General features: G+C 38.3%; 1 protein-coding gene across 2 annotated transcripts in view; it reads left to right on the top strand.

Annotated features, from left to right (window-relative positions):
- COL24A1 (collagen type XXIV alpha 1 chain) overlaps positions 1-14,574 on the top strand; it is a 126,174-nt gene that overhangs the window by 75,382 nt on the left and 36,218 nt on the right. For both annotated transcript variants that reach the window (XR_015290352.1, XM_086901536.1), the window contains exons 25-28: positions 5,531-5,584; positions 7,330-7,383; positions 8,918-8,971; positions 9,723-9,776. Coding sequence is in view for 1 of the 2 variants with exons in the window: in XM_086901536.1 (XP_086757662.1) it covers positions 5,531-5,584; positions 7,330-7,383; positions 8,918-8,971; positions 9,723-9,776 (216 nt within the window). In the remaining variant the exon portion in view is untranslated. The remainder of the gene's footprint in view (positions 1-5,530; positions 5,585-7,329; positions 7,384-8,917; positions 8,972-9,722; positions 9,777-14,574) is intronic.

Consider the following 14,574-nt stretch of genomic DNA (forward strand, 5'->3'; position numbering starts at 1 on the left):
CTGAGGTGCCAGAATAGAATTACAGAATTACAGAATTACTCCTTTTCTGTAGCAGCTTTCTCAGGTCCTATTTAATACCTGCTTAGAAAAGTACAGATGGAAACTCTGCACAAGCAGGGAAATTTCAACAGCAAGAGACTGGACTGTAACACTTGTTTTTTCAGCCTAGTAAAGTGTAATATGTGCTGAAATACAGCTCTGTCAATAGGCTAGAAGCCACAACATTTCTTAGATCACATGAAGCTGCTGATTCTTCAGAGCACATTTCTGCCAAAGTATTTCTGGATGTTTGTCCACTGTGGAAACAGAGTAAATTTATAAAATGTTTGCTGTGCTCGTAAGCTTAAATGACAGACATCAGGAATGTGGTTAAAGTCAGACTTCAGATACTATTCCTTAACCAAGCCTTACAACAAAAGCTGTTTTTCTGGCTACAGCCTGTGTTGTGTTTGTTTAAAGGGGAAGGGAGGCAGATACGGGAGGCTGCTTGGTTCAGCAGAGCCTTGAGCTGTGGCAGAATCCAGCAGCTGCTCCTTGCTGCAGGATATTTGGTTAACTGCAGGACCATCAAGTCCAATTGAAGAGGGATTGGTTAAGATAGTGAGAAGCAAGGGAACAGCAGACAGAGCAAATGTACACTGCTGATGAGACAAAATCTTTTGGAAGCCATGCCAAAAGAAACAACCCCTTCAGCTACTGAGAAAATTCCCCCCACATTTTGGAGGAGGAAAATCTGGCTTTGCTGACATATGCAACTGGATTCTTTTATGCTTAGATAAGATGCTGTTCAGTGATGGAGAGCAAATATTTGAAAGTAACTTTAAGCATCTCATACAAATGACCTGTTTGTTAAAATGTCAGGGATGATTTAAGAAAATGATTTATTGAATTATTCAGAACTCATCTGAACTTAAAACAGTTGTTTCCCAGGATTGTTTTAGTGTTTGATAATGCTAGTGTTTACCCAGGCTGTGCCACTCCGAATGACTAAGTGCAAGTTAATTCCTATTTTTCCTTGCTACCTCTGTTAAAGAAATTCAGCCTGTAGACTTCTGGATTAGAAATCCTTGACATTTATACACACATTGAGACAGAGTACAAGGGTAGAACTGTCAGCTGTAGTATGTGCAACTGGTGTCAAAAGGCAGAGTTCATGAGCACAAATCCTGGAAAAATAATCTTCAGAAATTACATGTCAGCAAATTTCTCTGGTTGCACATAGTTTTTGAAACAACAGAAGGAAACCAAGCTGAAATAAAAAGTGCTTTGCCATGAAAAAAAACTTTACAATGCAGCAAAGGAAAACCAGTGATGTTCAGGCTGTTGATGGCAGCTCCAGAGCAGACTGCAAATGGTCAGTCTACAGGAGTCTGTGAATGGCAATAAAATACTGCAGTCAGGCCATGTGCCTTGTAGCTGAGTTGCTTTTGGGAAGAATTACCATAAAGCAATTACCACATCTTTCAGAGAGGTAAAAATTAGCTGAATTAGAAATCAGGGATGTGTAATTCAGGGAGAATGGAAACTGCAATTACTTTTGCTTGAAGAAAAGATTAAGTGAACTTTAATTGATGTGTTCAGGATGCTCAACAGAAGGAGTTTGAATTATCCTGAAAAGTCTGGGCTTCAACGATATAGAAAAGAGAATTTTAAACCATAAGCCAGAAGATAAGTCAATTGAGGAAAGCCTTTTTTTTTTAAAAGTTTGGTGAATGCATGGGACATTGCCAAGGGCTTCCAAAGAAGGACTTGCTTCAGCTGCTGTCAGGAAGCAGTTGGATAGAGATTACTGTAAATTTTATGAAGGACTAAACAGTGAATGGTAATAAAGATACTTCTGCATCTTATGTTGTGCTTCTTGGTTTTACCCTAGGTGACCTGATATAGCTCCTGCTGAGGAGAGGGGAGGAAGAGGTTATAGTGCCTAGAGGTTAGCTTTATCAAGCTGTTGCTCATTTTTCTTGAAGGATTTTTTGCTAGTGGTTCTCCTTATCATTTGGTTTCAGTTAGAGGAATAGTACCTGCACATGATATCTGCAGTTTAGCTTCCAAGGTTTTGTCAGCGAGCACATCCTACCCCCACTTTGTCAGGCAGCTTCCCTTAAATGCATTCCTCTACAAGTGATATCAAACAGAATTACCCTACTTCACACTGGAGGCAAAATTTAATCCATTTATTTTTGTCTTGAAACTGATGTAGATTAGGTGATTGGTGTCAGTACATTTTGCCTTTCAAATATTCAGGTAGTTGAATTTTTGAGTCCTTTAAAAAACTGAGTGAAATATCAGCTACAAGGTACAAATATGGTGCATCTCTGCTCTTATTCACTTCCTCCATTGGATGTAGCAAATCACCGATTTTCACTCAGATTATCACTTCTGGTGGATTACCAAATTGCTTTCCCAAGAGACAGAAAATTAATAAAAAAGTGTTATTGTGACAAGATAGTTATGTTAAATTTATTATGGTATCTCATTAAATGAATGTTGAATAAAAATGTTTGAGAATGCTGAACTGTAAATGAAATAGCACTGGATTGGAAAATTTTCAATTATCACGGAAGAACACATGAAAGTACAGCCTGGCAGGTAACTGCTGCCATGGGAATGTTTGGAACCAGCTGTACATTCATTTCTCACTACCAGGTTTTTCAATGAATTACTCTATACTTGGGTTTGCATTAAGTGTTCAATGTGTTTTCAATTACTCAGCTACAGTCCAGTTTCTAACACGGAGTATATGCCCTGGCAAGACGTTTTTGTCTTTCTCAAGCACGTGTTAGTTGTGAGATCTGGTCTCTGATTCATTTTCCACAAAATGCTACTGACAAGAAGGTTTCTAAAATGCTGTTATTATGCTGTTATTGTCACTGGAGTCTTTTACACAAATCCTTGTAAATGAAAGTTGATGACTGTTTTTTTAATAAGTTGCTGATTTTTTTAATCACTTCAGGATTTTTGTTTCACTTTTTTGTTTTCTAATACATTCAGTTTTATATTTGGAATTCTAGAGGATTGAAGGGATGCTGGAAGACATTGCTTCAACAGATCTGCTTTGGACTGTATTCATTTTCTTACATAAGATGGAGAGTGAATTGACACTTCAGTCCAGTCCTAGTAGCTCTTTATAACAAGCCAGTCCAAATCTGGGATTTTAAGAGCCACGTGATCTTACAGAAAGTCTGTAGGGAATGATTAAAGGAAACCATCACTTTATGGTAACTCACTGTTAACAGAACAAGATATTTTGCTCTCTGTACTTTCTTTCCACTGAATGCTACTAATTGTTTGAAAATTTCAAAATTATATTCCTAAGATTTTTGGCTCTCTTGCCTCTGTGCATACCAGTCCTAGCATTTTCTCAGTCTCAGATATTTGACCTCTCTTTTGAATAGAGGGGTGGAAGAGCATTTAGTTAACCTGTCATGAATTTCTTTCCCCTACATACTTTCTGACGTCCCTGTTGCTTTTAGCATTTCACTGGCTTCACTTCTAGTCATCTTGACTATTGCTTTGCTTTCCATAAATATCCAATTCCAGGTATGCCAAGTTTCTTTCACATCTTTTGTATCAACCTTCTTAGTGTTCTTGCTGTAAATTTTCTTAACTACTTTCAAGGAATAGCCAATGTATAGGAAACTTTATATTTAATAGCCAGCTTCTGTCCTCGCTCTGGAAGGTGCCATATGCTAGGGAATACAATAGCATATTCACAGTCACTGCTTCCTAGTCATTTCTGCTCTTTCAGCCCAGAGCATCCAAGTCAGGAAGGCAGTATTTCTGAATTAAAAAGAGAACTTGATCAGAGGCTGTATATTAAATGGTTCGCTGCTGGGGCAAGGCACAGCTCCCCATCTTTCTGATCAGCATCTTCAGTCCTGTAAACAGCATGGCATTGGAGGGGAGATCAGGAGTGTCTCTGTGGAAAGAGAATAGGTCTGAGTTTCACCTTGGCTCTAATTATGTCTCCTGTTCTTCCTGGAATAAGGGAATCAAAGTGATTAGTATTTAGCATTTTGAAACTGTACCCCCACACCTCTTACCTTGATAAGCAGGAGTACAGGGTAATTCTTTGTCTCATAAAGATTTCTGCCTGCTACTGAGGCCTGCTGTTGGCTCTGACTGGGAGCTCTCACTCTCAGAATTCATCACAAAAGTCCCTCATTGCTGCCAGTGACGTCTGGGCCATTGCCTCAGTGCCAGTATCACCAGGACCCATCTTTGGCTGTTGCCAAGGCAAGAGACATCTCAGTTCTGACATATAATACACCAGTTCCCACACATAGTATATCAGCCCAGCAGCCATAGAGATGCCTGCTTATCTCTTTAGTTCCTTCCATAAAGAAATTTGTGCCAGTATTGTCAGCCTCAAAGGTAACTGTATCATTTGCTCATTGCAATATATTTAAACTGTGGGATTCCCAGCGTAGCTAGCAGTCCAAGAGAGCAAGTAATCATAAAATCTCTACTTATTTTGCACCTGTTCTGTTAAAGTACTTGAGGCTGAACTGTATTCAAGTTATACAAATAAAGGCTGCATTTTTATTATTTTAAAGTAGTGCTTTCTCTTTTTTTAAATATCACTTGAATGACAATGTTGTGCTACTAATGCTAATGCTATTCCTTCCTACACACATAAAGATGGCAATGCCAACGTGTGAATTGACATAACTTTCTTTTTTTTTTTTTTTTTTTTTTTTAAAATGTGACAGACATTGTAGAGTTGTGTATTATATCACTACTGGGAGCTTCCACATTTCTGCCATGTTCCAAGAGCAGTCATGCAATGTACCCTGGGCACTTCCTGCTTTTTCTTCAAGCTAAATGTGTCATATTTTTCACAACTGGAACCTTGCACCATAATTCTTTTTCTTTTAGGTTTCATAATAAAGTAGGTATTGTAAGTACTGGGAATAAGATTTCTAAAAGTAATTTTCCTCTCATGTTTCCCACCTCATATAGTCATACTTGTTCTATTCAGTGGAAATTTGTGAGAGAGCCCCAGGAGATTCATTTTTGAATGCCTGAAAGGCTCTGATCCTCTGAATTCAAAGGCATTTGGGGCTACTACTCTTGAGGGGCAAATTCGGACAACACCTGATCCAATATAATTTTTGTTTTGACTGCATTTTACTTTGTTCCACTGAATTCACTCCCTTTGAAATTTGTGATCAGACTGAAGCACTAGCAGGGCAATTATCCCCTTTATTTGTATGTTTGCAAAGCTTTCAGCTGTGGAATATTGAGCTCAGTGACAGATCTAAGTTGGTAGGATAGTATTGTGAAGAAGTTAATGCAATTTGCCTTTTGGCAGTAGCTATTTGCAGTAGGTGTGCTGAGATGCAGGGCTCCTTCTGCCTGGACCGTGAGCCAGGCTAACTCGTGCAGCCCTCTCTTTCCCCAGGTGCACTTAGACAGACATGGGGCTCTCTGTGATGAAGAAATGGGCCCTGCTCTGTTGCTGGAGAGCTGCTGACCATGAACTAGTATAGGCATCATGCAAGTAAAAGCCTGCTTTCTTTTTATACAGGGATCAGCTGGCTTACTTGGAGAAGCTGGGCCATCTGGAAGCCTTGGTGAAAAGGTATAATCGTGTATCTGACTACTCAGCAGCTTTGAAAACCATTGGGGTGATTAAGTACTGGTGAGAGATCATTTACTGACCACTGTCAGAGCCAAAATTCCTGTAGCTGTTTCAGCTACACGGGGGTGTAATAACTGGTAATCCAAATGTTCTTATTTGAGGTGTGTATCTGTATTCTTGATTTTACCTCACAGTTAATTTAGAATTGATAGATTTGATACCTTACTTTTATATCCCTTTACTATACTGCTACTGTTTCAGAGAAACTGGCATTAATTATACTTGTTTTATACAGTACTCACTGGTTTTTCACTACTACATAATGAAGACAAAAGTAGAAAGGTAAAATTCGGCTGTATATATTAACTGCATAAAAAATACAAGACGGAGTTTTGTCTGCTGTGCAGTGACAGTTGTGTTTGTGAAAGCAAAGTTTGGCAGACTCAATGTGACTAGAAAAGTAAAAATAGCTTAAGTGTATTTGACATGGTTTTATTTAGGTGAAGTATTTTAAAACTGAAAAACAGGAAAATATTATTGGACTGCATGTCAGCCTCAGTTATGATAAAATCGTAATTGTCAGAATGATGCAGCATAATTTGTATTTCTTTCCTGCAGGGCTGAATTATTTCACCTAAACTGGTGTCTGCTATTTAGATATTTTATTGAGAAACTCTTAATTTACTGTTAGAAATTCTATTAAAATCTGATTATAATTTATATCATCTGTAAAAGGAAATACATCAGTGGAAAGCCTTGCTTTAGGTTTAGACAAATCTCATATGGTTTCAGTCATAATATCATCTTAGAATTTCTTGTCAAAGGATTCTTGTTCTCTGTAATTACACTTGGCCCAAGAAAGATTACCTTGTGATACTGCTGCTAGTTTATCTAGGAGGGGAAAATAAAATTTGCTGATGACAAATAATTAATTTGTCATCAGCAAAGGGAAGGAAGCTTCTTCACGGTGCAATAATTGTCACTGCTATGCTGTTTCTATAGAATTTATTTTCTTGCTCTCTTATGGATTAAGTAGTGCAAGGTAAACATGCTATATGAATTTAAATAACAAATGTATTTCCAGCATAATTACAGTATGCAAAATATAGTGTTATTACTGTGTCATGTGCATTATTTGTAATAAAAGTGCAATCTTCTGAGGATAATCTACAGCTAAATCTGATGTTTGGGCTGATGTGACATGAATGAAAAGTGAAAAGATATGGAAGACCAGAAAGAGACCCTTCCTGCTTCCCCTACCCAAGTTGCTTCAGCAGCTGCTGAAGGGGTGGCCTTCCTTTTAGATTTCTGCTTTCCTAACACATACTAAAGAAAAGAGGAAGAGAGAAAAAAAATTTCTTTTTTCTTTGTTTGCTGTCCTGAATTTTATGGATTAAGGAACATACTATAAATATGATGCACCCAACTCAGAGAAAACATATCTTCTAGAAGTTCTCAGACACTGATGTAGTCAACCCTCTTGTTCAGTCTTCTAGGAAAACAGAAGACAAAAAAACCTCAGTTTTATCATTTTTTTCAAAAGATGGATAGGCTTGTAGGAGGAGGGAATGTAGGAATTAAAAAAAGAAGTTTAAAAAGGTCTCTTCACTGTTTCTGAAGGGCAGTCTCTCAACTAGTAGTGTGATGCACTGCCATGTATGCTCAGTGGACAGAGAAAAAAAATGAAGAATATTCAGTGTTCTTTTGGTTTTCTTCATTTTTTTTTTTTTTTTTTGTTGTTAAAGGGAGAGCGAGGCAGTCCAGGACCTGTAGGTTCTCCTGGAGAAAAAGGTTTCATGGTAAGTTACGAGTAATATAGAATCCACAATTATGTTACTTATAAATGCACTTTAGTCTCCAAAACAGTAATAAGTTCTCACCCTTCTGGCTGTGCAGACATTATGGGAGAGTAGTATTTATGATGCATAGTTCCTACAAAGTTTTATTGTATAGCTTTAGCCCCTCTGTAACAGTGATATTGCAAAGTGATCTGCTGAACGAAAGAGCAGAGCAACTACATTTTTGAAAAAAGGCTCTAAGCAGCCTTAATAAAGGATATTTAATTAATAAATTAAAAGGAGGGGGAAAGTAAAATAACCATTTCCTTGTAAACTGGGGTAACCCAGGTTATTTTAGTAGAGACTAGTAACTAGCATCACCTCTAATTCTACTGCCCAGCACTTCCCAAACAGCTCCTGGGTGCCACTCTCATGGGAGGACTGGCTTCCTGAGAGCACCACTTGTCCTAAAGCAGGACACAGCACTTCATGCAGCCCAGAGGCCATGCCATGGGGTACAGAAATGAAAGGCTGTACACGTGTGCCCATGGCCATGTTCTTGTTGAAGTTCTCTAGGAAACAAGCTTAAGGCTTGCTTGTGTGCTTGCCAGCTAGCACTGTGGGAGCTCCAGAGTGTACAGGGAGCACTTAAAGGTTTAACTGCAAGGAGAGGACGGGCAGTTTATGTAACGTGGTAGGTGCTGCATCCTGTTTCCTCTGACACTGGTGTGGTTGGCAGGGCTGAAATCTCCATGGCATTACACAGAAACTGCAGATGTGGGCCCGAGCGTGGTGCAGTGTGTCCTTGCCATGGACAAGGATATTATGTATTTGGAGTAATTACTCTTTGGGCATCCATTAGCAAGGAAGAGATCAAGTACCCTGAGACTGCAAACCAGCTAAGTGATTGATGCAGAGCCAATGCCCTTTAAAGCTTTCTGTCCTTCATTAAATCCCTCTAATCTAGATTTACCTTCAACCGGCTGCTTTTGATCCATGAAAAGATTCTTATTAGGGAGGTTAATAAACAAGGATTTATTAATATAGTATCCAGTCTTATCAACTACTTTTCTTGGACTGTTATTAATGCTTATTGCCATAGGTAAATCCACTTAAGTCATGGCAGAAAGAACCTTTCCCAATAGTAAGTCATTGCAGTCCCCAGACAAGAGTTGTTCTTGGCGTTTGGTCTTGGCCAGATCTGCCCACACCAGGATGTGCCCACTTTCTGTTCCCACTGTCACAGCCCTCTCAAAATTCCTCTCAAAAGAGGAATTTGAAATTCCTTTAGATCTCAACATCTTTTGTTTCAGTACATCCCTGCCAGCTAGTGTCTGTGTGTGGGAAAGCTTTCTAGGCTGTTTTAATGGTTACTAGAAGATATCCAATTAAGCATTTAGTTTTTAAACAAAATTTTGGGAACAAATTTTGCAAAATTAAATATTTTATTAACTTACCTCCAGTTATTCAGGTAAGTAACTGGATTTATTACGGTAACTATAATAACAATTTAGATAAAACTGTACTGTCTTTTCTATGTTTATTTTAATTCTAGGGCTATCCAGGACCTCCAGGAGGCCCTGGACCTGTGGGGCCAGAAGGATTACCTGTAGGTATAGGGGGGTGCTTTGGTTTGACATAGAATGAGCTATTTTCAAATTGTCTTTTACCTTTGCTGAAGCTAAGAATAGTTTCTAGTTTGTACTGGAACTTGTAAAACTGTCATGAAAATGTACCCATCCAGACAGAATGTGTTCACTTGCTCTTTGCTAGGATGATCTATGAGAAACAGGAAAAGCAATTATATGATTTACTCATTCATTTAAAAATCACTCCATTGACACAAGTAGGGAAATAGAATTTTGGAAAGATGGTTAATAACTGCATAATATTTTTTAAATTTATTGGTGCCTAATATAGTTTAAATATATTTATTATGTGTTTAGTTTCATTGTTAATAAAAATAAATTATATTCTAATCTGCTGTTTATAATTTTTATAATTTGTCTAGCATGTGTCTTCAATACAGATAAAAACTGAGCCTTTTATCAGAAAATATTCACACTTTTTAACATAATGTTGCTGAAATGCAGGTCTCTTTTAAAAATTTTGGGATAATAGACACAAGTAATCCATCCAACAATTACATCAGTGTTTTGTAAAAATAATGTTACATATAGAGTCTGTTAATTAGATTTTTCTACATAAATTGTACAAACATGATTAATTAATTTGTACCATGAGTGAAAGTGATTGATTTGCATTTATTGCATTGACTGTTGCTCAAGGTGCATAAGCCTTGTAATTTTCAAGAATCTGTGTTTAGAAGACAATGAATAATAAGTTTGTTTGATGTGTAGGGACCTTCAGGAGCACGAGGACCATCAGGGCCACAGGGTCCTAAGGGAAGAAGAGTAAGTACTATTGCTCCTTTATGTTACTTAGAGCAGAGAGTAGTGTGTTGCAAATATAAATCTGAAATATAACCCATTTACAGCTGCTCCCTTTGTCATCTGGTCTCAACTCATTTGTATTGAAATCAGATTGATTATACTTGTATTTCCATGTAGGAAACAATATGAATCTTTATTTATACTCAGAGTGCAATGGGCTTTGCCAATTGGTTTCAGCTGAGAGCAAAGCTAGAACCTAGATCACCACCTGACTGTTTTCTGTACACCTAAACATGCAAAAGTTGTCATTTATAACTACAATTGGGCTATTTCAATGTTTTAAGGACTATTATCTTTAACTGCATTTAATTCTTTGGAAATGGAAAAAAATCTCTCAAACCCAGTTTTGAGGGAAGAAGTGTAATCAGCAGATACTGTGTCCTAGAATCTTGAACCTCCCCTTGTTAGATTGTCATTCCCATTTCACTTTTGTCAGGGAAATGGAAACCATTTTCTCACTGTACACAAAACACTAATCCAAAGCCCACATCAATGAAGTCTCTCACCTCACCTACCAGTTTGACAGTATATCCAGGATTCCTAAGAAACTTGCACAGCTCATACCAGTGGCTGGACCAGTGTGTCTTCACAGCTCCATTTATTCCTGATAAATATATCTCTATGATTTTGGCAGCACATTATGGAGTACAGTGTTTATAATTAAAGATCACTCAAAATAAATCCCATATATCCCAAGCTCTGCGAAAGTCTCATTTTGGACTTGTGGTTTATGCCTTTGCCTCTACCCAGCATGTCTAGGAATGTCTCATGAAAGAGGGTCTCAGAACAGATCCAGGTCCTCAGGCTCTGAGAGCAAACTCCCACTGAAGTCACTGAGAATTTTATCTGCTCTCAAGATCAAAATATCAGACCAAAAGTGGAATCTCACATAAGGAAAATATCTGAGGTGCCCTGAAACCTGGGGTTTGTCATCACTGGATTCAGAAAGAGAAGTGCCAGAACCCTGAGCTCTCTTTGGAGGGCCTCAGAAAATGCATACCACAGTCAGATAGAGAAGTTAAATGGAAGCATATGGAAATTCCCCTTCATTGTGTATGGAAACAAGAACATATCCTGTCTTTACAGCTGGAATCTGTGGGAAGTCTTAGAAGCACTGACCCTCTACTGGTGCACTGTCACGGAATAGAATTCCTTCACTTCATAAATTCTGGACCTTTCAGCAATGGTTTTGCATCCAAGATTACCCAGCAGTTAACTTCTGTCTGAGAGTGTCCAGCTGTTCACTGTCCAGTACACCCAGGAGTTCTGGCCAGCTGAAGGCAGGCTGGCTAGAAGTCTATGGAGTATCTCACTCTTGGGGGATTTCAAGGAATATGCCACTGAGCACAGCACTGGCACAGAGCTTCCTCAGCTCATGCTTGATGCACTTGGCTAGAATTGTGTGGAAGGTTTATTACACTTTATTTTTTAGTGTTAATCTCATGAAAACACAGAGGGAGAACCCCATTTTGTAGATACTTCAATGACAGAATGACACTGAGGGTGAGAGTATCAATATGTGGGAGAAAGTATTTCTTTCCATGACCAGAAGGAAGAAATGCATTAGTCTGGAAGCCTGGCAGTGTAAATGCCACTTACATGGAGTCATTGCATGATCTTTTGTTTCGTAGTCTTTGTTTGCTAATGTGTGAAGTAAACCACAATGTCAGAGACTGGTGATGCTTTCAGTTCATACCATAATCTTGGACTGATAAAACTGTAGCTTCTAGTTTGAGAGGAAGAGTTTCTGTATCATTAGGTTCATTTCATAAGTGTTACCTAAGCAAAATTCCCAACAGGTGCTAAAGTTCTTAGCATTTAATATTCTTCAGATTGGCATTTGGTGTTTTAAAGCTCAAAAGATAAATTTTTTCTGCTTTTACTTTCCTGGAATGCAGATCATGAAATTTAGACTTGAAAATGCAAATAAATGGCACGGTGAACATCTGTAAATTTGGGGTCAGGCAACAGCAGCTCTTGTCTCTAGTAGCCAGTAGGGTTGTCCCTGGTTTAGTGGCATCTGTACTGGCATGAAGAACCTCAGGTGCTTGAGGACATCTATGCTTTGTTTTAATGAGCGATATCTTTTGTACTTCTTACAGCAGGGAATATGGAACTTAGCAAATTGTGTGCACTTGTGAAACAAGCATCCAAGTGTGCTTGGTGGTACATTGATATCTGAATGTGTTTGTCTCTCTTAATTGTTTGAAGGAAGTGAGACTAAATTGATGTTTTCTAATATTCTCCCGTGTCAGCCACCAAGATAGAGAAGTAGCTATATATTGTGTTTGTGTTATTTTCACTCTTCTGGTATTTGGGAGACAGGACGAGAAAGAACAAAAAACATTAATTTGTGCTTTTTACCTTCTTAGATGAACTTTCCTTGGATTATCATACTAGAGCTTTCAGTGTAAAATGTTCCATTTCAGAAGCAGAGCTGAACCCATGCCAAAGCAAAAAATAGTAGCAATTGTTTGGCAGTCTCACTCCCCAGCTCTGTTGCAACCTAATTTAAATAACAGCAGGCAAATCAAGTATATCTCTCATTCTGTACTAGCTATAGTAAGAAATTGTACAATCCAATTCATCTGTGCCAATAAGGAGTCACACCACACTATTTATTGGAATGTTATTGTGTCCTTTTGTCAGGATATTAAATTGCCTTTCCCTTGGATTCCTGCCCTTTGTCTGTGGCTGGCTAAAGGAAGGCATGGCCCAGAGGATCATGTTGCTTTCTGTTACTTTGTTTTCAATTCACAGTTATATAGTAGAAGATAGGTGTTTTAAATGGCAGACTTTTTCACTTAACTGCTAGTGATCAGATCAGTTGTCATGGGCTGCCAAGGTGAACTCCATTGAAATGGAGATCTGTGTGAGTGCCAGAAAGGTTTTGGTGTGTTATGTGCATGACACGGACTGAGAATCTTGTGTTGTCTCCTGACAGGCTTGTTTCTCAAACTGCAAGCTATGATACTCTTTATGATTAAAGTTATGTCAGAAGTGTTGAAATAATTTATCTGGTAATTCTTAATGGTAGAAGATAAAACCTAGAGGGACATTTCCTTGTTACTTAAATCTGTAAAATGAACACATGTCCTTTTTCTTCCTTGAATATTCTATCTTGAGATTCTGTCCTCTGGTCAGTCCTGTGGAGAATGCAGAAATAGAAATGACATATCATATACCTAAAAAGTCTGAGAAAATCTAAAACTATCCTGCAATTGCTTAACTTTGAGGTAAAACACTCTCAATTTCCCCATTCCTTGTGTTGCCATAGGTGGTTCCTCCATGGGTCTTCCTAAAGCTTATGTCCTTTCTGTCCCCACAGCTGAACGAGCTGTCCTCACTCCATCTCAATTTCTTCTTGTCCCTTCTCCTCCTGTTCCTTGAGACATTTCAGATCAGGGAGCAATAAACCTGCTAAATCTGCTTGAATTTTCATCACAACCAATTTTGTGTGTGTTACAGATAGCAGTTACAGAAAAAAGTGAACCTGAAATTAATTTGATCAAGATGTTTAGCTTTCTTTTGAATTATGCTCTATAGTAATTCAACAACTGAGTTACCCTATTACATAATCTTAACATGAGTCCCAGTATAAATGTTTTTATAAAAGCCTCCTTCATCTCTGAAAAGACCTCTAGTGTTTTGTTTCTAATCTCTGAGTGCCTTGAAGTCACAGCTTTTTTTTCCATAGACTTCTTTATTGCTTGGTTTGGGACCTTTCACATTGAGTGCCACATGGCAGCTCAGTGTCATCTTCATCTGAGGCAGCTCAGTGCCTCTTTTCCTCTCTAGCCCAAAAATATGCCTGTAATTGCTCAGTCCTGACTTTTACACTAAAACAAAAAAACAGACTGCCTCAAAAAAGCTGTGTCCCAAACTACAGAGTATTTTATACAGCTCTCCCTGGCTTCCCTTTCTCCTTTTCCTATGGTTTCTGTGTTCCTTTGTTCTGGCCAGAAGTAGCAGTGCTGAAATGATGACAGATGAGTTCTCATGGGATACTCCTGGCTTTGCCAGGGGTTGTAGTTATAGATCAGCTCACAGGAAAGACCTATTCCTGAGAGGTTTTCATTTCAGGAGAAAAGTCTAAATGATTCTGGATACACACTGTTCCTGAGTTACCAGTCAGCCATTTTCACTTTTCCTCCAGAGAAAAGTGGATGGGTGCTCACCACATGTTCCAAGAGACATTTTGCTGTGGATCAGTTAGTCCAAGTCACAGAGAGCAAATTCTGGTATGTTTTTTCTCAAAATATCCAAGAGAGATATGGAAGTCACAGATATTTTTGCAGGGATAGTAAATTTAATTAACTCAGATGTGCTTCCAACAAAGTCATTTTACAAGCCCTTATTATCATCATTTAGAACAGTCTTACGAATGAAAATAAATCATGATTGGATGTCCTTCACTATAAACCATGACCCATGAGGTGGTAAGGGTCTCTACAACACAGAAATTCACCATAGAAATGGAGATTGTTTCCTCTGGGCACTGCCACAGTATTGTTGTAACTCCCTCTGATGCCAGCCAGCCCAAATGCCACCAGGAAAGCTGTTATGTCTCATCCTCCCAATGTGTACATCTGTAAAGAGCCTGTCTTGATACTTATCTAGCTCTTCCTTTCAAGTGGTCATTAGTTATAAGTTGTTATTAACTGGTTTTAATTTAATGTTCCATACCTAAACAGTCATGGTTTTTAGAACTATGGAAATAACCTCCTAGGTCAGCATGGATAAAATACTATTTTCCATT

Source organism: Cyanistes caeruleus, chromosome 9 (assembly GCF_971803275.1).
Source record: "Cyanistes caeruleus chromosome 9, bCyaCae1.hap1.1, whole genome shotgun sequence".
Classification (NCBI taxonomy): domain Eukaryota; kingdom Metazoa; phylum Chordata; class Aves; order Passeriformes; family Paridae; genus Cyanistes; species Cyanistes caeruleus.